Source organism: Crinia signifera, chromosome 1 (genome assembly GCF_055691185.1).
Source record: "Crinia signifera chromosome 1, ASM5569118v1, whole genome shotgun sequence".
Lineage (NCBI taxonomy): Eukaryota > Metazoa > Chordata > Amphibia > Anura > Myobatrachidae > Crinia > Crinia signifera.
In genome coordinates this window covers 131,152,106-131,177,676 of record NC_139217.1, presented here as the reverse complement: position 1 = coordinate 131,177,676, position 25,571 = coordinate 131,152,106, and the positions used below count along the sequence as shown (strand labels likewise).

The 25,571-nt window shown below is 43.0% G+C and overlaps 1 protein-coding gene across 3 annotated transcripts in view; it reads right to left on the bottom strand.

The window, feature by feature from the left end:
* Positions 1–25,571, bottom strand: part of SLC7A11 (solute carrier family 7 member 11) — a 248,006-nt gene that overhangs the window by 141,259 nt on the left and 81,176 nt on the right. For all 3 annotated transcript variants that reach the window (XM_083173680.1, XM_083173663.1, XM_083173671.1), the window contains one exon: positions 12,637–12,762. In XM_083173680.1, the coding sequence (XP_083029806.1) occupies positions 12,637–12,762 (126 nt within the window). The remainder of the gene's footprint in view (positions 1–12,636; positions 12,763–25,571) is intronic.

Genomic DNA, 25,571 nt, shown 5'->3' with positions numbered 1-25,571 from the left:
GCTATAGGGGCCACCCTGTTCGCCCATGCCCCCCTCGTGCCACGGCCGCCTTACCCCTCCACTTAGCAGGGACCCGCTCTTCTCTGCGGTGCGGTCCAGGCTCCCCCCTTGCCTACAGCTTTTGGAAATGGACTAACATAAAATGTCCGCCCCATACAGCAGACAGTTCTGAGAAACTGTCTGCTGTACGGGGATGGACATTTTGTGATGGACCATTTACATAGCAGAAGCAGGAGCGGAGCCGGGACTGCACAGAGAAGATCTGCAGGTCCCTGCTGAGCGGAGCGGTAAGGCGGCACAAGGGGGGCATGGGCTGACTGGGGGATGGTAGCTAGCTAACTAGGGGGGTGGGGGCACGCGCGGCATCAACGGCATGATCTGGGGGCAGCATCGTCGGCATGATCTGTGGGGGGCCCCCACAAATTTGTTGTCCAGGACCCCCACAGACCTTAATCCGGCCCTGAACCTGACAAATACTCCATCAATACTAGTAACACTATGACCAGCACATATTGTTATGACCAGTCATGTTTTTAGTCTGTGTGTGCCAAGCTGTGTGAGACATGTAAAGCATAAACATAAAACAGTCAGTGCTGAAACATTTGAAGATTAACATGTCCATATTAAACATGGAGAAATTCTGCCTGATATATGATGGGGGAATATGAACACAATGTTATTTATTACCAAAAAATGACTCCCTATTTTTGAAGCCTGCTTGTGTATATGTAATCAGAGAGCTTGATGTTTATCTGGAGTGTTATGCTAGTGATGATACTGTAATTATACATAATATGAAATACGATTTTGCATTCAGGGTCTGTAAGATGGACATACTGTAGGAGTCCTCGATGACAACAAATCCAACAATAACGCTCAGCCTCAATTTGTAGTAGTAAATGCTCGTAACAATTTTACAGTATGTTTCTAAAGAAATATTAGAGCATTCTGGGTTCTATCACAACAGTGGACATTAAGGATTTTGAAACAGCATGATGAATGGGGATAAAATAATCAGGAGTAGAGAGGATCTAGGAAGAGTTAAAATAACATCTGAAAAGAAGCATCTATGGGCTATATAGTTGCTGTGTTAAAGTACTCAAGATTCAATGTAGGGATATCTCTGGGGAGCTTTCTATACAATGCACATAAGAAATGATACTTATTAAAATATTGCTATAGCAATGTGTGCTTTCCAAGAGTAAAATTAACAATTCTATCTATTTTTTTTTACTTTTTGTGTCATACTAATGTCAGTCTAAAATGTAGCCCAATATGTGTCTATATCAAAGAACAGGAGTTTAAGGGGTTAATGTACCTGATCGATAACATGGTGCTTGTGGGAATAAGGGCAGATGTACAGTATAAACCTTCTAGAACAGTGATGGCTATCCTTGACACTCCAGCTGTTGTTGAACTGCACATCCCAGCATGCCCTGCTACAGGTTTACTATTTGGCCATGCTAATACTAATGCAGGGCATGCTGGGATGTGTAGTTCAACAACAGCTGGAGTGTCAAAGTTAGCCATCAATGTTCTAGACATATAGGGGGTATATTTACTAAGGGATTGGTTTTGATAGATTTTTTATCAATTAAACACAGTCTTAATCGATGTTGAACTTCCAGGGCTGGAACATACAGTTACACACACTATCTAGAAAAATAATAATTTGTTATTAAATGTATTTTGTACCTGGAAGCCCAACATCGAGTAAAGGTCAAAATCGACTTTAGTTAATATAACCGATAAAGTGAAGAAGTTCCCCATAGCAACCAAAAAGCTTCTAACTATCATTTTACAGGCTGTGCTAGATAAAGTAAGAAGCTCCACTTTATCCTGAAGGTGTATTACATCTCTAAATTACCCCCTGAGTCTTAACATTTTAAATATACTGTACATACCCTCCAACCTGACCCATTCCACCGGTACAAAGTACTCGGTACTTGTTTCCTAGCACGGCCACAAATCACGGCCATCGGGGGTCATTTTAGTGGCCTGCGACGCGACCGACGCGATGCCCCCGATTTTTCCATTGAAATGCATTGAAAACAGTGAAAATCGGGTCGGTCGCGTCGTGTGCGGCTAAAAATGCTTAAATGGTCCACACGCGATGGCCGCGATTTCCCCATAGGGAACAATGTTAAATGGGTAACTTTACCCCCGATGACCGCGATTTCCCATAGGAAACAATGTTAAATGGGTCAATTTACCCAAATCATCATAGGGAACAATGGTAAATGGGCCAGAAAGCCCAAAAAACACCCCTGAACATTGACATGTCCCCCCAAAAGTAGTTCACGCCACCCCGCGATGAACGTGAACCCGAAGCGTGGCGAGCGCAGCGAGTCCGCGAGGGGCGGCGGTACGCGTCCTCCGACCTTTTCATACCCCCACTATCCACTAGGGCGTGGAGTTGAGAATAGAATAGTGTGGCGAGCGCAGCGAGCCACCGAGCCCAAAGCGTGGCGAGCGTAGCGAGCCCCGCGAGGGGACGCGGATACCTTCACAGGTAAACGCGACCCTTCTCGAGCTTCACAGGTATCCGCGTCGGCTCGCCACGCTTCGGACTCGGTGGCTCGCTGCGCTCGCCACACTATTCTATTCTCAACTCCACGCCCTAGTGGATAGTAGGGGTATGAAAAGGTCAGAGGACGCGTACCGCCGCCCCTCACGGGCTCGCTGCGCTCGCCACGCTTCGGGTTCACGTTGATCACGTGGTGGCGTAAACTACTTTTGGGGGGACATTTCAATGTTCAGGGGTGTTTTTGGCCCATTTACCATTGTTCCTATGATAATTTGGGTAAATTGAGCCATTTCACATTGTTTCCTATGGGAAATCGTGGTCATCGCGGGTAAATTGAGGCATTTAACATTGTTCTCTATGGGGAAATCGCAATGGCCCCGATTTTACCCCCAATGCCCGCGATCATGATCGTTGTGGCCGTGCTAGGAAACAAGTACCAAGTACTCTGTTTCTTGACTTCCTTGCTAGTGACTGTTGCGGAGATGGGGCTGCAGCACAGTCCATAATACAAATAGGGGAGCCACACCAACTACCACTGCCATATGTCACTGTCCTGGACTCAAAGCCAGTAAGGGCGATTCCCCTATTTAATATTTTGGACAGCGCTGCAGCCCCTCTGACAAGGTTGTCCAGAAAACAGAGTATTTATTACCTGGTGGAGTGGGTTATTCTGGAAAGTATGACTATATGTACACAAATTCACCACAGCATACTTGATTAAACATGTTAGCATATAACAAAAAATTGTGTCAGTTAACTCTCACAAGGAATCAACAGGTGGGCCAGACTCATAACTATGCCTATCTTGGGTCACAAATATATGACAGAGTTAGAAGTTAGCTGTGATTTAAAAGAAGGAGGTATTTGATATCTAGTGCAGGAAACCATGCAAAATTAATCAGCAAAACTGGTTAGACTAGAATAGAGATGTGGAGGAGGTGAGCTATGTATAACAGCATAGAATGGAATATATAATTATAAAGAGTTTTACAGCTTTCCCACCTAGAAATGATTATGTAGGAAGTGTAAGGATCAGGTTCGGTGTTTCAGGGGGAAGGGGGAGGGGGAGTCAGATAGATTTATTATTTATATTGGATTTGGTATTATTGACATATTATTTTTAATAAAAATATAAAACCAAAGGAATAAAAAAGTGTATTATACCTGGATATTTTGTGTTTCTTAATTATTTTTTTGCAGACAGTGATGAGTTAATGGGAGAGTCTTATTGTTGTCCCTGTTTTTACTGTAGTTCATCTTAATTCTTGTATTTAGGTGGTGCCCTGGAAAGTGCATGGTGGTACCATGCAGTGGCAGAGCTAGCGTTTCATTGGATAAGTTGCTGTGACTATTTGATTGTGGTGCAGAGAGGCAGATAGTGTATTTCTATAAGGATATGGCAGTTATTGTATGACTGCTATGTATTGAGTGTAGCTATAGTCCCAGTGCAACACTATGGAGTCTATTTATTAAAATAGTAAAAAAGGTCCGAAAACCAAACACTCCTATTCTCACAGTGTTACTGCACATACATAACCTTTGGGAACAGATACGCACTGTGGGGGTCGGAGGAGGCAAAGGGATCCAAATAAATCCCTTACTCATCCCATTGTTTGAATGGTATTAGTTGAGAATTTAGCTAGTTCCACAGTCAATCTCTACAAACTAATGATTAGCAGAGCTTGATAAATAGTGTAACACTGGGACTTATTCAGATCTGATCGTAGTACAAATTTGTTCTCAAAATGGGCAAAACCATGTGCACCGCAGGTGGGGCAAATGTAGCACATATAGAGAGTGTTAGATTTGTGTGAGTTATTTTGTTTCTGTGCAGGATAAATACCAGGGGCGGATTTAGGGAGGAGGGCGCCCCTAGGCACAACAATAATGTTTACTAAGTAGGACAGTTTATAGGGGCAGTATCTGCATGTCCTATCCATTTACACTCTATTTAAGATGGAATATAGTACAGTACAGTGGATATTTTGCAGTTATTGGTACATTTTGGGCTGACAGTACTATCACAGGCATCCAAGTGCCGCCCCCAAACATGTGCCGCCCCTAGGCCGGTGCCTCACGTGCCTAATGGGAAATTCGGCTCTGGTAAATACTGGCTGCACTATTTTTACACAGCAATTTAGATTTCTGTTTCAACATACCCCACCCAAATTTAACTCTGCACATGTTACATCTGCCCCACCTGCTGTGCACATGGTTTTGTCCATTTTGAGAACAAATTTGTACTGCGATCAGATCTGAATAAGGCCAATTGTACATTGTAGGGAGTGCTTCTTACCAAAATCAAGGAGATGGCTGCAATACTGTATCTAATGCATTATGGGCTTGATAAATTGCCTTGTTACTTAAAGTAGTGCCATCTTGGCCCAACAGATTGATAAATAGGCTTTTAGAAGGCTAAAACCCCATTCTGCCCCCTTGTACCATGAAAAAATAACTAATCTATGAAATGATTTGCTGCTCTGAGAACACTATGGTCTACAGACCCTTAACATATGAAAAGCTACAAAAAAGTGCACATTACTGAAAGCAATATGCTAGATGGGATCAAAGTTTTTGTAATCCATTCCCATTGAATTTCTTTGAGAAACAGATTCTTGTTAAATAAAATTTAATCAGAGAGTACATTATAATGACAGAGAATACATCTGTAGGCGCCCAAGCATGTCACTAACCTTGCCAAGGCTGGGCTATTTTTCATTATAACGTATCACACTCATACATTATCAGAGAGTGTTATACTGCCAAGAATTTCTAACACTCATTAACACAATGTTGTACGTGTTTTCCTCTGACATTTGAACTTGTTGCTCAGACACACAGCTGTCTAAAATAATAACATCTGTGAGAAACTGTTTAGCATAATTTGCATTCACGTATTATGATTATTAATCTAAAGCTTATCAGTGCAGACAATAGTGGAGCTTTTAGGGAGTTCAATTAATATGGTGTACTTAGCATGGTAGGACATATTTACAAAGCCCGGCTAAAGCATGTTGCACAATGCTAAAACTTTGGCCATGCTGCAACTGATGCAAAACATGTTGGGATGTGTAGTTCATCAACAGCTGGGCGGTTGCTTATTGCCCACCCCTGGTCTACATGGTCCTCCCAGCAAACATCAAGCTTAAGCTACCCTCCAATCTTGGCAACCTAGATGGTCAAAGAGGTGTGGAGAGAGGCAGTCTGATGTGCACTGTGCAACTATATATGTCACATCAAAGTCCAACCACATTCACTCTAGTATACTACCACCCACTTCATTAGAAGATACGGTTACAATTTTTTCATGTAATACCTCTTAGTTTAGCATTATTAACTACCTGAATTATGAAAATTAGGGAAAATAATATCTGACTGTAAACTCTTTATCCAATAAGGTGCTGCATGGAGGAGTACAATGAGGCATAGTAAATGAGTAAAACAAGACAAAGGGCCAAATGTATTAAGCTTCAAAAAGTGATAGAATGGATAGTGATAAATAGCCAGCCAATCAACTCTTAACTGACATTTTACAGGCTGGGTTTGAGAAATGACAGGTAGGAGCTGATTGGTTGGTTGTTTATCACTCTCCATTGTAATGTTTTTGAAGCTTGATACATCTAGCCCAAGAAGAGAGACAGCTGCCACAGTAAAATATAGTGTACCCTGTTCCCACTGCACCAAATGCCACCTGCTGACCTTCAACTATGTACCAACTACAGTAAGTGCATTGGCACAAACCAAGGCAAACAGTGCATTTTTTCACTGCAGAAAGGAAATTTTGCAATTGACATGAGATATTTAACCCTTTGAGTGCCAAGGGAATGGTCAAATAGGTGTGAAAATTGCCAAACAGGAAATATAATCTTTTTTTACACAACATTTTTAATTTACATTTATATAACTAATGTAAGTGGCAGTGGCACTTTTAATGGATATTTTGTGCATCTCTCACAGAGATGTTGGCACTCAAAGGGTTAAGATCTGTCTATCCTACCATTCCTTGACTTCCAACACATTTGTTTTAACGTTTAAAACCACTGTATTAATAATTTAATCTATATCAATAAATTATGTTGAATAACAGAGGTGACACACACTGATTCAAAGGCATTGTATTATGCCTTCCAGTGTCCTTCTAGCTATAGAATTACTAGGCAGCTGTCAGAAACAGTTAACATCTTATGAAGGCAAAGACTATATATCCATAGTCTGTAGATTTATTTTAAAATAAAGTAGAACTTCATGAATTTATTTGCTCCCATACAAAAACCTCACATTCGATTTTGCCTAACTACACAGAGGTTAAAAGATATTTAAATGTGTTGACATGAGCTAATAGGAGATATATGTAAGCAGATCTATTTTGTAAAAATAATTTCCTCTTATGCTGTCTTCTGCAATACCTTATCATTTCTTTTTATTTTCTACTACATATGAGCGAATACGGATTTTTTAAATCTGGACGCTACCGAACAGCAGGGATCCGAACTGAGATCCAAGCACCATTTGGTAAATCGCACCAAGCTTGGCACACAGAACGAGGTAAAATGCCATCATCCCGGCATCGTATTCTCACGAGATCTGAACTCTATATCAGTCCCCCGCATATGCCGACATCTTCACTCTGGCATTGGAGCGGGTTGAGGGAGGTTGTCTCTGTGTGTCTCTCTGGGAAGCTGGCATGGGGTGGCGGTCTGCAGTCCAGTCGTGTGGTACTGTGCTGTCTGGTGCCGGTGTGGGTGTCCTGTGCTGCTGTATAAGTCCATGAAGTGGTGCTATGCTGTCTTGTGCTGTCGTTAAGTCCAGTGGTACTGCTGTTAAGTCCAGTGGTACACTCTCCTCTGCTGCCCGCATAGAATAAATAACCCAAAATAAAAGGGTGATTTTAAATCCATATACTTTTTTCAGGCTTTGCCGTGTGTGTGGTACACTCTCCTGTGCCGGCCGCATATAATAAATAACCTTTCAATAAAAGGGTTATTTTAATCAGTAAATTTTTTTCAAGCTTTGCCATGTGTGTGTGTGGTTTAGGCCGAGTACACTCTCTTGTGCCGCTCACAGATTCCACTTCACTAGGCTGGCGATATCCATAATGTACAGAAACATCCAAAAAAGTGTCCTCAGTGCCCTGAAAAATGTGATTATACCGACTGTTCACTTAACCACAGACATGTGGTCAAGTGGTTCAGGCAAATTAAGGACTATAAGACTGTGACAGCCCACTGGGTAGATGCATCGCCTTCCGCAGCAATAACAGCAGCATTGTCATCTTCTCCACAGGCAGGCTACGCTATGTAACACCAGTTTCAGTAAGAGGCAAAACGCTGACAACCTCTTAGAGAAACTGAGGGAAATCATCTCGAAGTGGCTTACCCCACTTAAACTCTCCTGGGGATTTGTGGTATCGGACAATGCCAAGAACATTGGGCCTTATTCTAGTTCACTCTTTCCAACAAAATCCTTCTTAGAAGGACAAAACCATGTGCACTGCAGGGGGGCAGATGTAAAATGTGCAGAGAGAATTAGATTTTGGTGAGTTATTTTGTTTCTGTGCAGGGTAAATACTGGCTGCTTTATTTTTACACTGCAATATAGATCTCACTTTGAAGTAAAACCCCACCCAAATCTAATTCTATCAAGTAACATCTGCCCCACCTGCAGTGCACATGGTTTTGTCCATCTAAGAAGGATTTTGTCAGAAAGAGTGAACTAGAATAAGGCTCAGTGTGGGGTCATTACATATGGGCAATTTCCAACATGTGCCATGTTTTGCCCACACAATAAATTTGGTGGTGCAGCATTTCCTTAAAAGTGACAGGAGCGGGCAGGAGAGGGCAGGAGAGGTTTGTGGTGGCCCGCAAAATTGCTGGACACTGGTCATTCTGCCACTGTCTGCCAAAGACTGGAGCGACATCAAAAACTCCTGAACCTGCCCTGCCATCACCTCAAACAATAGGTTGTGATGCACTGGAACTGCACCCTCTTTATGCTTTAGAGAATGGAGGAGCAGCTAAATGCCATTCTAGCCTACACAGCCACCTACGGCATAGGCAAAGGAGCCAGAATGCACCTGACTCAAGCACAGAGGAGACTGATTTCTGTGTTGTGCTAGGATCTCCAGCCATTTGAACCTGCCACACGTGAAATCAGTTCCTACACTGTCAGCTTGAGTAAGATCATTTCCCTGATCAGGCTGTTGCAGAAAGTGAAGGAGAAGCGAAAGCGATGGGATTCTGCAAAGCATTTAGCTCTTGCGGATGAAGCCTACATATGCTTTGCCAGAATACTAGGGTGGTCAGTCTGTTAAAGTCAGAGGAATAAATTCTGCCTGCCATGCTAGATCCTCCGTTTAAAGCATATGTTGTGTCTCTGTTTGCAGCAGACACAAGTCTACTGCAGTGAAAAGACCTGCTGGTCAAGAGATTGTCATCTGAAGTGGACCGTGACATGGCAACCGCTCTGCCTTCATTTCACACCTGTGGCTGTGAGGAAACTGCTCAAATTTCCTACCCAACCAGCTGGCGGTGATGCAGGGCAGGCAGGAGCAAGTTTGGACATCTGGTGTCTACTGTCACTGCATACGATGCTGTCACAATTGAAAGAATGGTAAAAGATTACTTTGGTTACAGCATCCAAGCAGACATGTCAGACAGTCTATACCTGTACTTGCAGGAAAAAGAGGCAGTTTGGAGGCCTCTGTACAAACTGTCTCTATTTTACCTGAATTGTCCCCCCTCCAGTGTGTACTTCAAAAGAGCTTTTTAGTGCAGCCGTGAACCTGGACAGTGAGCAGCGTAGGAGGTTGTTACCACAAAATGTGGAGAAGATGATGTTCATCAAAATTAATTATCAATTCTTCAATGAAGACCAGCAATAGCCTCCAGCACTTGCTACAGAGGGACCTGTGATTATGGATTCCAGTGGGGATGAATTGATAATCTGTAAGGATGGGGAAGTACACACTGAACGGGGGGAGGAATCGAAGGATGAGGATGACATCTTGACTCTGTAGAGCTGGTTTGTACAGGGAGAGTTGAGTTTCTTCTTTTTTTGTGTGGGCCCAAACAAACCAAAAATTTAAGCCACAGTCAGACCCTGTCGCTGAAATGATTGGTTTGTTAAAGACAGTGTGCATGTCTTATTTACGCAACATAAGGGTGGTTGGGAGAGACCAAGGACAATTCCATCTTGCGCCTCTTTTTTGGCATTATGTGCTATTTGGGGTCTAGTTTTTCAAACGGACATCCTGTCTGCCGTTGCAGTGCTACTTGTTTGTGCCCCCCACTTGTGTCACTTAGCATAGTCATCCAGCTACCTTTTGGCCTAAAAACAACATTGTGAGTTGTGAGGTATTCAGAATAGACTGGAAATGAGTGGAAAGTAATGTTATTGAAGTTAATAATAGCGTAGGAAAACAGTGCCGAAGATACAGATCCAAAACACATTTCACAAAATACTAAAAGTGGTCGGTGTACATCCCTATTTTCTGCTACCCTAGGGATATTGCCAGGAGCAATGAACTGAAAAGTACATAACAAATAAATATTTACATGTGGCACTTGTGATGGATAAAATGGGTGGAGCAAAATGGGCACAGATGCTAGTTATCTGATTATAGCAGGCAATTCCAGGAACCAGCTACCAGTGTCTGCTGCACTTTACTGCAGGTGGATAAAGGTCTCCCTTCTGTTCTTGCCTAATCCCCACACCTTCTTCTCCCCCTGAAATCCCTCCCGTTTTTCTCCTCTACCCTGTCTCTATTCCTCTACTCCAGTAGTTCTCAAACTCAGTCCTCAGGACCCCAAACAGCTCAAGTTATGCATGGATCTTTCAAGAGTCACAGTTATATAGTAATTGATGTGTGCCAACTACTCAGTCCTCAGGTCCTCAAACAATGCATATTTTTCAGACCACCCAGCTGGGCACAGGTGTATTACCAACTGTCACAATGTAAAGGTCCATGGGTGACCTAGAAAATATAAACTGTTTGTAATCCTAAGGACCTAGCTTGTGTACTATTGCACTACTTCATCCTGTCACTGTCTAAGAACCTGCCCCCTCCTTCCAATCCTCCCACATTGGCCAGGTAGCCCCCACACCCCCCTTCCATTCTGCACAAAATGCATTTTTTTTTTGCAGAATTTTAGCCCCTCCCCCAATTTGCATTGTTTGACTGCCATGGGGGCGGTGCTTAATTACGTCTGTCTCGCCCCGCCGCCCTGACATGCTACTATTGGGTCTCCGGGATAGAAAAACACAAAAGTCGGCAAGTATGCCTAGTGGATGTGCAGGAATTTATTATTGTAATCTTGAAGCTCATGTATTTGTGTTATGAGGGGGAGAGAGAGAGAGATTTTTTTTTTTTTTTTTGAGGGGGGGGGGGGGGGAGATTAATATTTTTCATGGTCGTGTATTCATTTTTTGTGTCCTGTATGTATACTGATATTATCCATGTTGTATGGCAATCAATGAAGATCTATATACTATAATAGTCACTGATGGTCGTGTATTCATTTTTTGTGTCCTGTATGTATACTGATATTATCCATGTTGTATGGCAATCAATGAAGATCTATATACTATAATAGTCACTGATGCTCTTTGTATACATGGTGTTCAATGATGCATTCCGTAATATATAGCGGTCACTGGTGCTCTATATATTAAATGGTGATCACTAATGGTCTCTGTCACTGTGATGTTCTCTGCTTTATATGGCAGTCAGTATGATGCTCTTTGCAGTATATGGTAGTCACTGTGATGCTGTCTGCAGTATGTAGCAGTCGCTGGGCTGCTGTCTGTATTATAATGTGGTCACTGTGATATTCACTGTATTATATGGGGGTTTACTGTGATGCTTTATGCATTGTATGGTGACAGTAGAGCTTGTATACTCCATTTAAAAGTGTAGGCACCCCAGAATCACAGAATAAATCCAGCAGGTATTGGCACCTTAAAGTTACAGGACTTAAAATTGATTTTGCCCTCACCCTACATACATATAAATCTTTACAGTGTTGACAGCTGTAGCCAAGCAAGTCATGGGTGAATAATATATACTAAAGCAAGGAAGGGGGATGACACAGACCTGAGTCTTTGCCTCAGGTAATAGAATGCCTTGCTTCACCCATGCTCTGATCTTTAGTTAAAAGATCAAATGATACCGGTCATCTTATGGAATAATATTCTTTAGATTTATTACTATGTGTAACAGATGTTACTATGCAGCCTTAGGTCTGTCTGGCTTGAACTCTCCAACATTAGCTTCAAATTTGTATTACCATCTCTGGAGGTGTGAGCATTGACACAATAGCTGATGCAATCTCTGCAGACAGATTGGTGATCATTTCACTAAGGAGAGACCTAGATAATATAAATAGTTGAGTAACTGGATGCATATATTTAATGAACTACTGTATGAGTTTTTATTCACTGTTTCAAACGTTGAATATTGTGATATTACACAATGTAATGACTCACTGCTATGAAAAAAATCTAGAAAACTGTAAAGGTGCCCATACACTTGTGCGATGGTATGTGATGTGATGCTGCGCTGCTCCCCGTGCGATACATCGTATCTCAAGTGCTTCTTTTGCAATCGATGTGCATACAATCATGGGATACATCATATGCCCCTTGGCACCTGAAATCAGGTGATGGAATGAGGGCTGGTCTATCTGGAGGGTATATAAACTGGAAGATCGTACGTCGCAAACCACATGCGATCGAATATACAATGCGATAAATATTGTGTGCAGCACATAATATCCTGAGCTGCGGGATTTGACCAACGTGCCCGTGCATCGCATTGGGTGACACATGTGACTGGTGCGCGATCCATGGGATTTGTCGCTGCGATTAATCGTTATCTCATGATTGTACCCACAAGTGTATGGGCTGCATTACTGTGAGTCACAGAAACATGGAAAAAACTGTTCTGGGCTTAAAAATGTACTGATTCTGATATAGGCAATTTGTGTATTTTATTCTACTTATCATCTTTCATTAGAAATAGATAAATCACATAGATTATATACAGTATGTTAGGGGTTTAACACAAATTATACATACAGTGCAAACGTTCGTATAATAATGTTAGTTCTTACCTTTAATTAACTGCATTACTCCAGGGACTATAATTATCAGGATTGCTATAAGCTTACAAAAGGTCAAGAATATCTGGATCCGAGCGCTCCAGCTAACGCTCATACTGTTCAGAACCATTACAACAGCTAGAGATTGGAGAGAAGAGAGAGAAACAAACGGATGAGAAATCTTTTTTACCAAGCATAATTCCTCCATCACAATTTAATTTAATTCATCAAAGGTGGTATCTCATTTCATATTCTAATTACACCTACCATTGCATCTTAGCATATGGTTCCAAGTATTTACATAATAGATAGAAGAACAAACAGAGAGTATATTTAGTTTAACATTAGTACATTACCTGTACTTTTTTTAATTAGTGCAAGTATTTAACACTGTTCTTAATTAGCCTATATTTGCATTACTTTTCTTTCAAATTAATAAAATGTGAGATTATGAGTGGGCTGGGAGGTTGGTATGACTCATTATGAAATATCTAAACATAACACCTGTCTTTGCTTAATGAGCCAAGGAACATTGAGTTTAAACAACAAAGCATAAAAAACATAAAAGCCAGTTTGAAGTATTTACAGGGCAGCTAGTAAGATATGTGCCTACTACATCCTGAAAATGTTGGGTACCAAAATATTTATTGGGTCCTGATTACATTCATGGGAACAAGAGAAAAGCCCACCACACTCCTTTTATATACAATATTTTTGTTACACATCCCATATACAGTACTGTATTAGATGAGTCATAAGGCCCATACACATTGGGCGACTTTGAGCTGAAAGCCGCTCAAAACAGCAATTTTGAGCGGCTTTCAGCTTAAAGCAGCCCAGTGTGTATGCCCCAGTGATGAGCGGCTAGTGATGATGTACGCTCCCGCGTCATCGGCGGGAAAGTTGCTCATCTGCTGGTATAACCAGCAGATGAGCGGCTTTGAGGATGGCTTTGCACAGTGCTGCGCAATGCAAAGCTGTCCTCTGACCGTGCCAGGCAGGGGGAAAGTTGCTCAGTCTGTACGTTCTGAGCAGCTTCCCACCCAACTATGACAGCGGTCACTGATGTCCATACATGCTGGGCATAATTGCCCAGTGTGCATGGACCTTTAGTCTACTCATTACAGACATGCAGAGCGCATATTAATAGGAAGAGAGCTTTATTTTATTAGGTAGGCATGTTGAACACCTCTGTTAGACATCTGGTCCTTCCAATCTTATTAGTTCAACATCTGTTTACTTCCATTTTGCAACCAGCTCAGTCAGATTACAGTACATCAGATTGTGACTTGCTCCGCTGTAACGGATATTAAAGATATTATAAGGTCAAGGGCCTGCAGATAAGTTGTGTTCTGGTCAATAAAAGGTTGATGTATTATCTTAAGGTTATAGAAAATATTTTTATAACATAAATAAAGTGGTCGCTGCACTGTTTGATTTTGTCAAAGCTCTGAGAGAGGTATTTCAGTCTATGGCATGCCATGCATGATGCAATGTGTAACACAGAAGGATAATGTAGGCCAATGTGGGGTGTTTTTTTTTTGGGGCATATGTCCTAACTTGCAATGCAAGTGGGACAGAACTTCTGCTATCACTTTCCTTCTGGCTTTGGACCCAGTAAACACACTGTGCCCCAAGTTACAAAACGTGATCCAATGGAGAGTGATAAACACCCAATATGTTCCTAACTGACATTTTTCAAACACAGACAATAACATGACAGTTAGGAGCTTATTTGCTGGTTGTTTATCACTCTTCACTTTATCACTTTTGAAGCTTAGTGGATATGGCCCGATGTATGTGTGGGCCTGTGCAGGGGTCAGTACAGCTAAAGGGGAGTGAACCAAATGATTCCTTTCCAGTAAACTATGCAATTTGTAGCCCATGGGCTACTATGAGCTTATGTCCCTCCTTCTTATATGCTGGGCATCAGTGGTAGTGGTGGCTGCAGAGGTTTGGCTGAAATGCAGTGCAAAATTCATCCAGTGGAGCCAGGGGCTGGCTGGCAACTTTTAGCCTGGGGGGGCAAGTCCAGAGCACCAGCCCATAAGTAACAGCATATCGATAAATGGAGGTTTTTTCGTTTTAAAAGTATGTATTAATAAATAAATAAAATAAAAATAGGACACCACAGGCTGCTCCTCTGTATAATATCAGGACACCACAGGCTACTCCCCCTGTCTTATAATAATAACAGGACACCACAGGCTGCTCCTTTGCATAAATAAACAGGACAGTATGGGCTGCTCCCTTGCATAAATAAACTGGACATCACAGACTGCTCTCCTGCATAAATAAAGAACAGGACACCACAGGCTGTTCTCCTGCATAAATAAAGAACAGGACACCACAGGCTGCTCTCCTGCATAAATAAAGAACAGGACACCACAGGCTGCTCTACTGCTTAAATAAAGAACAGGGCACCACAGGCTGCTCTCCTGCATATATAAAGAACAGGACACCACAGGCTGCTCTACTGCTTAAATAAAGAACAGGACACCACAGGCTGCTCTCCTGCATAAATAAAGAACAGGACACCACAGGCTGCTCCATTGTGTAAAAGACAGGACACCACTGGCTGCTCTCCCTGTATAATAATCATGCCATGACATCACAGGCTGCTCCCCCCGTATAATAATAATAATAATAATAATAATAATAATAATAATAATAATAATAATAATAATAATGCCATGACACCACAGGCTGCTCTCCCTGTATAATAATCATGCCATGACATCACAGGCTGCTTCCCCTGTATAATAATAATGCCATGACATCACAGGCTGCTCTCCCTGTATAATAATCATGCCATGACATCACAGGCTGCTCCCCCCGTATAATAATAATGCATTGACACCACAGGCTGCTCCCCCTGTATAATAATTTATTATACAAGGGGAGCAGCCTCTGGTGTCATGGCATTACTTTTATTATATAAGGGGAGCAGCCTGTGGTGTCATGGCATTATTATTATACAGGGGGAGCAGCCTGTGGTATCATGGCATTACTTTTATTATACAAGGGGAACGGCCTGCGGTGTCACACCACAGGCTGCTCCCCCTGCATAATAACAGGAGGACGCAACAGGCTGCTCCCCATAACACATTAAAAGGAAGACACCTCAGCAAACAGCAGAATTTTTTTTTTTTTTTGTGAGTTTGATCATCACCTACTTTATGTTTCTCCGTCTGTCTGTGCTGCTGTGGCTCCCAGCTTTTCTACAATGCTTGATGCTTCCTGCAGCCACAGTCCCCAACTCCCAGTCCAGCCTACCTTCTCCTATTTCCTCCACCACAGACGCATGGGCGGGCGGCAGTGTAAAAATAAAGCAGCCAGTATTTACGCTGCACAGAAACAAAATAACTCACCCAAAACTAATTCTCTCTGCACACTACATCTGCCCACCTGCAGTGCACATGGTATTGCCCATCTAAAAATGATTTTGTCAGAAAGAGTGAACTAGAATAAGGCCCATTGTGACTGAGCGCCTGCTGCCCGAGGATGTTTGAACAGGCAGTGCAGTGGGCAGCAGAAACGCCGGGAGCCGTCTCGGCATTACATCATTGCGCGCGATGTGCAAGGAGCCAGCGCCGCCATCCTGCATGAGGAGTGCTGAGGGATGTGAGGAGCACTGAGAGATAAGCCTGTAGAGGTAATTTAATACACCAGAGAGAGGGGAAGGGGGGCCCAGGCGACTTTCTAAGCAGGCTATAGCCTTTGAGAGCGTCTGCCTGAGGCTGCTGAGATTGTATGTGTGCAGGCTTGAGCATGATCTTGATCATTTATTGTGAGACCAGGATGCTTCATATAAAATAAATTTTCTTGTATTGAGATTAATATATGTGCATGCAGGGGGGTTTCCAATTAACCTATCTTTATTCTTAAAACGTACATTTTACTGATCACTTGGCTGCAAGATTTTGGAGCCCATCGGCCAGGTAAACACCTTCCTACGGCCATTGCAGCGCTAAATAAATCAAGACTTGGTGCTGCAACAAGATGGGAAAACCATTCAATGGCTGCAATCACATTTGTAGCTGTGCACATGGGCTGTGGGATTGCGGATGCAATGGGGGGGGGGGGGGGGGCTGCCTCTTTTGTCAGCCCCGGACCCCACAATTTCTGACGGCAGCCCTCATTTTGACCATCACTTGGATCATAAATCATTTTATTTGGTCCTGGACCACCAACCCGAAGCACCAATTAAAGAGCCTTGTGGAACCCCAGGGTGCCTAGCCACACAGTTTGGGAACCACTGTTCATAAATAATCTCTTTCAAAGTTTGCTGTTTTCACTGTATACTACAAACATATGTAATGAATGACATACGATTTATTGACCAAGCTGTAGCATCTAATTGCTCCCCTCTACCATTACTCAACAATGGGATAGGATATTGCAACTAAAAGGGGGATGCACTAAGGCATTTATTGCAAATAGGTTTGCAAGGCTTGCGAATTGATGTGTACAGGTATACATCCCTTTTCATCCATCTTTTTAGAGGAAAAAAATAGCTGGATTTTTACTCACCACCGATTGATTTTTTTATCTTTTCAATTGGTGTTCACAGCTGCCGCATAGCCCAGAACTTACTCAGCAGCAGTGAACAAGACAGCAACTTCCTGATGTCATGTCATCCATTTGGACCTAGCTGAACAGGTTTGAATCAGGCCCCACTACCCCTATTTTACAGATCTACATATTAAATTTGTATAAATCAGACAAAAAAGATGAAGGGACATGAACTGGCTAGGGAGCCTATTAGCATTAATGATACCTACCGCATCCTGTAGATATGTTGATGGTGTCATCGGTCACCATGTGGAGTGGGAGCAGAACTTGGACAGCATTTGGAATAGGTAAGAGCAGAATTTAGTGGGGCAGCAATGATGGAGCAGTATTTGAAGTGGGAGCTGTGTAGGGGCAGTTTTGGTGGAGTAAGCAATGTCAGTACAGTTTTGGGAGGGGGGTAGAATATCCGGTAATTTTTGGAGGGGAGAGAAATTTCTGGACCAAATACAGCACAGTCAGGATTGCCAACTTTGCAAAGTAGAGAGTGGAGCTGGTGGGCATGACGTGGATAGGCGGTAGGGCTCACTTTAGGAAGTTGTACAGGGGGAATGGCATTGACGATCTCTGATACTTGCTGCGATCCCTCCATTCCCCCCAGGCAGCCCTGTGCATGCAGAGAAGGAGACAGCTTCCGCATGTGATGCCATGGGAGGATGGCGAACCATCATGTATTTTGCCTCCGGGCGCCTGGTATGAACTTATGCCTCTGCAACCACATCCCTGTTGTAGTGTACCTGTCTGCCCAGTAGCAAAAGCCATTCATTCTCAGTCTCTCTGCCGCAAAAATTACACATGGCCAACTACTGATTTTTGAATACACATTCTTATAACAAGTGCCACTGCAATTCTGTATTTTAGATACAGCAACAACCAGTCTCCAGTACCTGGTACCTATTGTAACTTATATAACATTAAATGTAATGGTTTTCCAACCATATGGATAAATAATTTCTAAAGCTTGACATGTATTGATATACAGAACAGTACTTCGAAATATCATGCTCAGAACATTTCTGCATCCTTGGAAATAACTACAATGTGACTGTATTATGATCCAGGTAATGTACCAGCTAATAAATTGCCGCACAAGCAAAATCTTTTTTTTTTTTTTTTCATTTGTGCAGGTCAAAGTCCATGAAGTATGTTAGGCCTGATCCTCTGCTCCTTGTACTACTGGACAATCTATATACAGTAGGTGACCTTTTAAATATGGATTTAAAATATGTTGTCTAAGCTACATTACGAGACCTGTGCATTTAAAGAGGGTTACATTTTTCTGTTTACTTCTGTGCCACAACCAGCTCAGCAAGATTAGATCAAATTGTGATTTGCTCCTGTGTAACGGATACTAAGGATATTAAAAGGTCAAGGACCTGCAGATATGTGGTGTTCTGGCCATTTTGGGCAAGATGCATTATCTTGAGCAGATAGAAAAGTTATTTATAATAGGAACAGAATACGATTGCCACAATGTATCATATGTCAGCAAAGGGTAAGAGGTCTTATGCAACTGAATGCATTCTACAAAAGGATAATGTTCACTAATGTGTTTGTGCTTTATGTTTATACAGTGTCTCACTCACATTGTAACAGATTTCTTATCTACAGTTACAGTAGCTGAATAAATGGATTATAGGTGGCAGGGGATTAAAGGATAGGGTTCTTTTTTATTTTATTTAAAATGTGCCTTTGTAATATGATGTTTACTGTATGGCAGGGGTTCCCAAACTGTGTCCCGTGGCACCCTGGGGTGCCGCACTTGCAGGGGTGCCAAGGGTTGATGGACTGGGACCAATTCCAATTATTTATGGTCAATGTAATAGGCAAAACCAGTGCTTGTGGCTTTCAATTATAAAATACTGTATGTTGACACCATATATAAATACAAATCACTTAGTTTAATATTGATAATAATGTCTATGCACGAATGAGAGCCCACTATATATAGTATAGTATGCTGTAGAAGGCTCACTTTGCATTACACATACCCTCCAACATGACCCATTCCATTAGGTACAAAATGCTCTGTTTCTGGACTTCCCTGCCAGTGACAGATGTGAGCCTGCAGCACAGTCCAATATTCAAATAGGGGAGCCACACCTACTGCCACCCCAAACATCACTGTCCTGGACTCACTGGCAGTTGATGTGACCTCTTTGAATTTTGGACTGTGCTGGAGCCCCACCTCTGTAACTGCCACTGGCAGGGAAGTCCAGGAACAGATCATTTTGTACCTAATGGAATGGGTCATGTTGGACAGTATGCATTACAGCATGAATCCTGCCTTACAGTGCCCATCTCCGACTATTCCAAAGTACTGTACGTCTTCCTCTGGCACCAGGTCAGTGGGGAAACAACACCTCTGCAGCCCAAGCAAAGGTGGGAGAGCCAGTGCCACAGGGGCCCAGGGTCTTGGTCTGCAGATTCCACATGGTCTCCCCACCCACATGGAATCTGCTGAAAGAGGGCCTCCAAAAATGTCCTTTATCTTGGAGGAGACATGCTGGAGGCATAGGTGCCGATTCTGTGGGTGCTCAAAGGCCTGAGCACCCACGGAAATTGATGAGCACCCACGGCCCGAGTCCCGCTGCTGGGCCGCCATATTAACTTGCTAATTTGTGGCTGCAGCACCCACATTGCCGGACCCGCCACCTGGGAAACAGCATGCCGGAATAGTGTATTCTGTCCGCAGAGTACCTGCACTGTGGGGGCATTTATGTATGTGGAACTCTGTTGCTGTAATTTAAATATTGGAGACAACTGTGCTCTGTAATGTAAATTGGTATTATTTTGTGGCCACACCCCTTCCCCATGAAGCCACTCCTCTATATTTTTGGCTTGAGCACCCACCAGCAAAAACATAAATCGGCACCTATGGCTGGAGGTCCTACTGGACCTCTTACATCTGTCAGGGGAGTGCAGTGTATAAAGCGTTACCTGGAAGTGGCTGATTCCGGGAGCTGTTAGCACTTACTACCTAGCAACGAGAAAGAAACCCCTGGCAACAAGCAGGTGTCCCCCCTGACAATGAGCATGTGACCCCTGGCAACGATCATGAAACACCTGGCAACAAGCAAGAAACATCTGGCAATGAGCATGAAACCCCTGCCAATGAGCATGTAACCCCTGGCAAAAAGCATGAAGGTAAAAAGAAATCTAATTAATATGAGGGGGGCAGAGACTCTTTTGGTAGGAGAGCAACTGTGCCAGGTGGTTTTTTTTTTGCCTGGAAATGACTCTGTATGCAAAGCAGAACTAGATTTGGCAGCAAACTTTGGATCATGTACAAATCCTTAAGTAACACGTGCTCTCCTTTAAACAAACATCTGTTTTACTATAGTATGTGTATTGCAAATCAAATATTGTCCTTGTAAGCATTATATTTCACTTACATTAGAATGCCCCAATCAAACCTGTTCCATACATTACTGAGGTTAATTCAATTTTGTATTTCTGGGTAACCTACAGTACTTTATTTGAATATCTGCATTTAATTACATGAGTTTAGTTTAGCATGTATAGCTACATGTATGCGTGGTATTTATTTGGATACCATGGATAAACAATACAACAGTGCCACTAGGTGTAAATATACTAAAGCTTTTAAAAATTAAAAGAGGTGATGTTGCCAATAGCAACCAATCATTTTCTATTATGTAATAGTGAAGTGATATACATAAAGGCAACATCACTTATTTTCATTATTAGAAGCTTTAGTAAATTTATCCTGGCACCACCAAGCAGCACTTAATATTTGAGCAAAATTCACCTCAATTTCCTCAATCAGAGGCTCTTTACAAACCAATCCATGGTATCAAGACAAGAAACGAGATGTGCTACACTTCAATAATGTGGTGAAACTAGCAGTGCCTGGAGGTTTTCTCTGCCATCCCTATATGCATTAGACAAAGTGGTCTGCAGTGAATTTCAGATATACAGTATATACATACATTGCTGACTGCTGGCACTGAACTCCATATCGAATGCTATGGCCCGGACATGTGCTGGCAAAGTATGCATCATGACCCACCAGCTGACTTGTAACGGTATTTGTTGAAAATTAAATGTGTGTGTACTGTAATGTAATTTTATGGCAGAGTAATAGCCAGCGGATCACAAGGGAGTTGTTTTATTTAGCGCTGCAGTAATGTGGATGTACAGCCATACTCATAAGTCATGATTATGGATGTAACAGACATTGGGGGTTACTCTGGTCCATTCGCAAGAGCCTTATATTTGCACAGGGAGTGATGTTTAGCGTATGCGCATCTGCAGACTGTTCTCTGTGTGCACGCACCCACGGCTGCGGCGTTCCGATGGAAATCACCTGGTTATGTGGGTGCCGGGGGCGGGCAGCTGACATCACCAGATGTCAGCTGCCCGCCCACTTCCTGTTGAATGCCCACGCACATCTAATAGTGTGTACACACGGGGGCGATATGGCTTCCAATGTTCCCGATATAGTGAACATCGGAAGCCATATCGCATATTAATTGTGGGCTTTTTAGGGCTAACGAGCCCGATGCGCTACCGATGCGCGCTCCCGAGTGAGCGCAAATCGGCAGCGATATAGTGAGGGCAGGCAACACTATATAGTGCAGATCTGCTCTATATAGTGTAAATTGTGTCCCTCTAGCATGCCGTGAGATGCGAGTCCCGATGCGATCTGATTGCGTCGGGACTCGCATCTCACGACAGCATCTGCCGTGTGTACACACCTTAAGGTTACCTCAGAGTAACCTTAGATGTGCGTGTGTCTTCCACATCATTCGATGGTCAGTGTTCCCCCACAGCCTGTGAATGGATGTTTATGTTAAACATCTATTCGCAGCCTGTGCGTACGAACACGACATGCAAGATGGGGTATGCATATAGGCATTTGCAGGGCGGCGTCTGGTGGACTCACAAGGCTGCAAATTCGTAGCCTTGCGAATCAATCAGAATAAGGTCCCTTGAGAGTGGAGCTTGAGCAGAACATGCAGACACCAAACATTGGGGGCCAGATTAGTGATAAACAGCCAGCCAATCAGCTCATGCCTGACATTTTTCAAACACAGTCTGTGACATGGCAGGTAGGAGCTGATTGGCTGGCTATTTATCACTCTCCATTTTATCACTTTTGAAGCTTAGAGAATCTGGCCCTAGGTCAGATGTACAAAGCTTACAAAATGAGAAAATGGAGCGTGATATACAACCAGCCATTCAACTCCTAACTGCCATGTCACAGGCTGTGTTTGGAAAATGACAAGTTGGAGCTGATTGGTTGGTGGTGTATCACTCTCCATTTTATCCCTTTTAAAAGGCTTAGAAGGCCCTGTGCCTGTACGGAGGTAAAGGTGCAGGTTGCAAGAGGAGATAGTAGTTGTGGAATGTTATACTCACAGGGGGATGTACTAAGGCTTGGAAAGTGATAAAGTAGAGAGCACCGAAGTACAATCTAGTAAGCCCATAACTGCCATTCTGCATTGTGGATTTTAATAGTGTCAATTGGGGGCTTATTGTTTGGTCATTTACATCTAGCCCATTGTCTTCCTGAACCTCCCAACCAGTGGCATATTTATAAAAGGTACAGTGTGTGCAGTGTACATGGGTCTGCATTGTACACACTGCACCCATTTTGTTAAATACTTACCATCAGTGGTCAAAGTGGAAATTTTAAAGTGGGGGTATGGAAAAGTGAAGGAAATTGCTATGAGCACGCTCCAGAAAAAGGGGTGTGGCTACTCAAAAGGGGTGTGGTCACTTTAAAGGGGTGTGGTCACTGTAAAGGGGTGTGGTCACTGTAAAGGGGTGTGGTCACTGTAAAGGGGCGTGCTACTGTGTAGTGTGCCACGCTATATACCTCTTATATACATTATGCAACACAATAGTAGACCCCATAATACTTGCCCCTTATGCCAAAATTCAAATGGAGTGAGCCAAAAATCACATTTTACCACATGGATGGAGCAAAAATTCACGTTAAGGTACCCATACATGAGCTCTGTGCATTTTGAACTAGATTGCGTTGTATCTAGTAAATAACATGCGATGTGCAGCACATACTTTTTGTGCTTTGCGATGCGGAGGACTGACCATTGTCTCGCAAAACAGGATTACTCTGTGTATGGGCACATTTATGCCATAATGAAAGAGCAAAAATCATGCCACCCAAACTGAGCCAAAATTCACCTCATGCCACCCGGACCGGGCTAAAATGACACCCAGGTTGAGCCCAAATTCGCATCATGCCACCCAGATTGAGCACAAAATCACGTCAGGCCACCCGAATTGCGTCCATATTCACATCATGTCACCAAGACGGAGCCAAAATTGATATCATGCCATCCAGATGGAGCCAAAATTTACATCATGCCAACCGGACGGAGCCAAAATTCACATCCTGCCACCCGGGACCGGGCTAAAATTCACATCATGCCACCCAGATTGAGCACAAAATCACATCATGCCACCCTGATTGCGCCCAAATTCACATCATGCCACCTGGATTGACATAAAATGTATATGCTATATGGATTTTTTTTTAAATGTACGTTTTTGCCACACAGATTGAGCCAAACTTTACATATAATTTGGGGGACACAGGGACTGTGGGGAGGCAGGGGGGTGCAGGGGCTGGGTAGACGCAGGGACTGGGACTGGGGCGGGGGGGACACAGGGACCGGGGGGGGGAGGAACAGGGACAAGGGGGTTGTGAAGGGTCAGAACAGAGACCTACCAGGGCTCCTGCAGTGATGGCTGGCAGATCTCCAGGGGCAGGGAGGATGAGAGTCAGTTGGGTGCACCCTTCTTGCACGCCCGGCACAGGGGTTCCAGCAGCGGCATTACTGGGACCCAGACAGCTCCAGCAGCAGCAGTGCTGTAAGCAGGGCGCTCTCCGTGTTTGCGCCAGGCGGGGGAGCTGCAGCAGCCAGCATTGATGTGAGCCGGGCTCCCTCCAATGAATGAGTCCCAGGGGAAGCCGTGGGACCCCGGCACGCGGGGAGTGCTCCAGCAGCAGCGCTATAAGCCGTGTTTGCACCTGTCGGGAGAAGTAGTATGAGCCGGGTGCACTTTAACGTGCTACAAATGTGCCTCCTCTCTTAAAATGCCCCTGCTCCCAACTGTCCTGATTACAGTGGAAATGACAGTTAAAACATACCTCAAAACTTTTGGGTGGCGAGGCTCGGGTCTCCTGAAAAACGGGCATGGCATAAAAAAAAAATGGGGTGAGGCTTAAATGGCCGTGATAATATGGCCACACCAAATTCACTGCAGGGAGGCATGGCCAGCACTCTGAAAGCTGCTGGCCACACTCCCTCAGTCTCCAGGACTAAACGCTTTGCGCATGTGCACAGCATCTATTCACTGCAGAGCAGCGGAAGGCAGGGGAAGTGTAGAGTAGCAAAAGTTAGAAAAAAGATGCTCCTACAAAACAGTTTCAGATTCCCTATTTTGCTTCTGCAGAAGTGAAGTACACACAGTTCCATTTGGAAAAGGTGCAGTCATTATTTACTGAACGTAGATACCGGGAACTGCTAAAGTGTTGCACCTACACATACTCATACACGGACGCAATGAGCTTATTGACAGAAATTATATTAATGTGAGTCATACTTCTTCCAAGTAATAATACAAAGACTGATGCAATATACAGAGGAAGTTATTGAGCTCATCCTGTTTATAATATCTATAATCTTTCCATCCACATCCAGTTAGTGTCTGGGTATGGTTCCTCATAGCCACCTAAGTGCACTATATTATGGCATGACAGTTCCACCCCTCTTGGCAATATGTTTGTGCATAATTACCAGCACCAAGCCTGAATTACTACACACTTCTGAGTTCTCACTTTATCATGAAATTACAAGCAGTGCAGCTATGCCTGTGAGGTTTTCTTCTCACGCTCCTGTGATCTCAGTGACCTTGATGTTTTTGAACATCTGCTATGCTCCGGTTTCCTCATTTTTTTAGGAAGAAGTATGAATAAATTAATTAAGCTCAAAAACTTAGTCTGGCATTTCAGCCACCATTTAATTACTAATGCCCATGTGTTCCTATTTTCTTGCAACAGGTGGTCAGTCTGTTAATTTGGATTTTGTTTACTATAATGGCTTAAGAGAAAAAAAAAGCAAAAAATACTATAAAAATAAAGTTTTAGCTAATAATAATAATAATAATAATAATAATAATAATAATAAAACAACTCTGTCTGTATTCAACATTCTGAAAGCACTTGCATTTAAGTTTACCAAATCATTTATTGCCATTCTATTCTAAATGCAAGATTAAATATTCCTTTCCTTTACAAACATTTCATTTCCTCTTAATTATACATTTGTGTGTAGTGACCTATGACCCGTTATCTTAATGAGATCATATATTAGGCATGT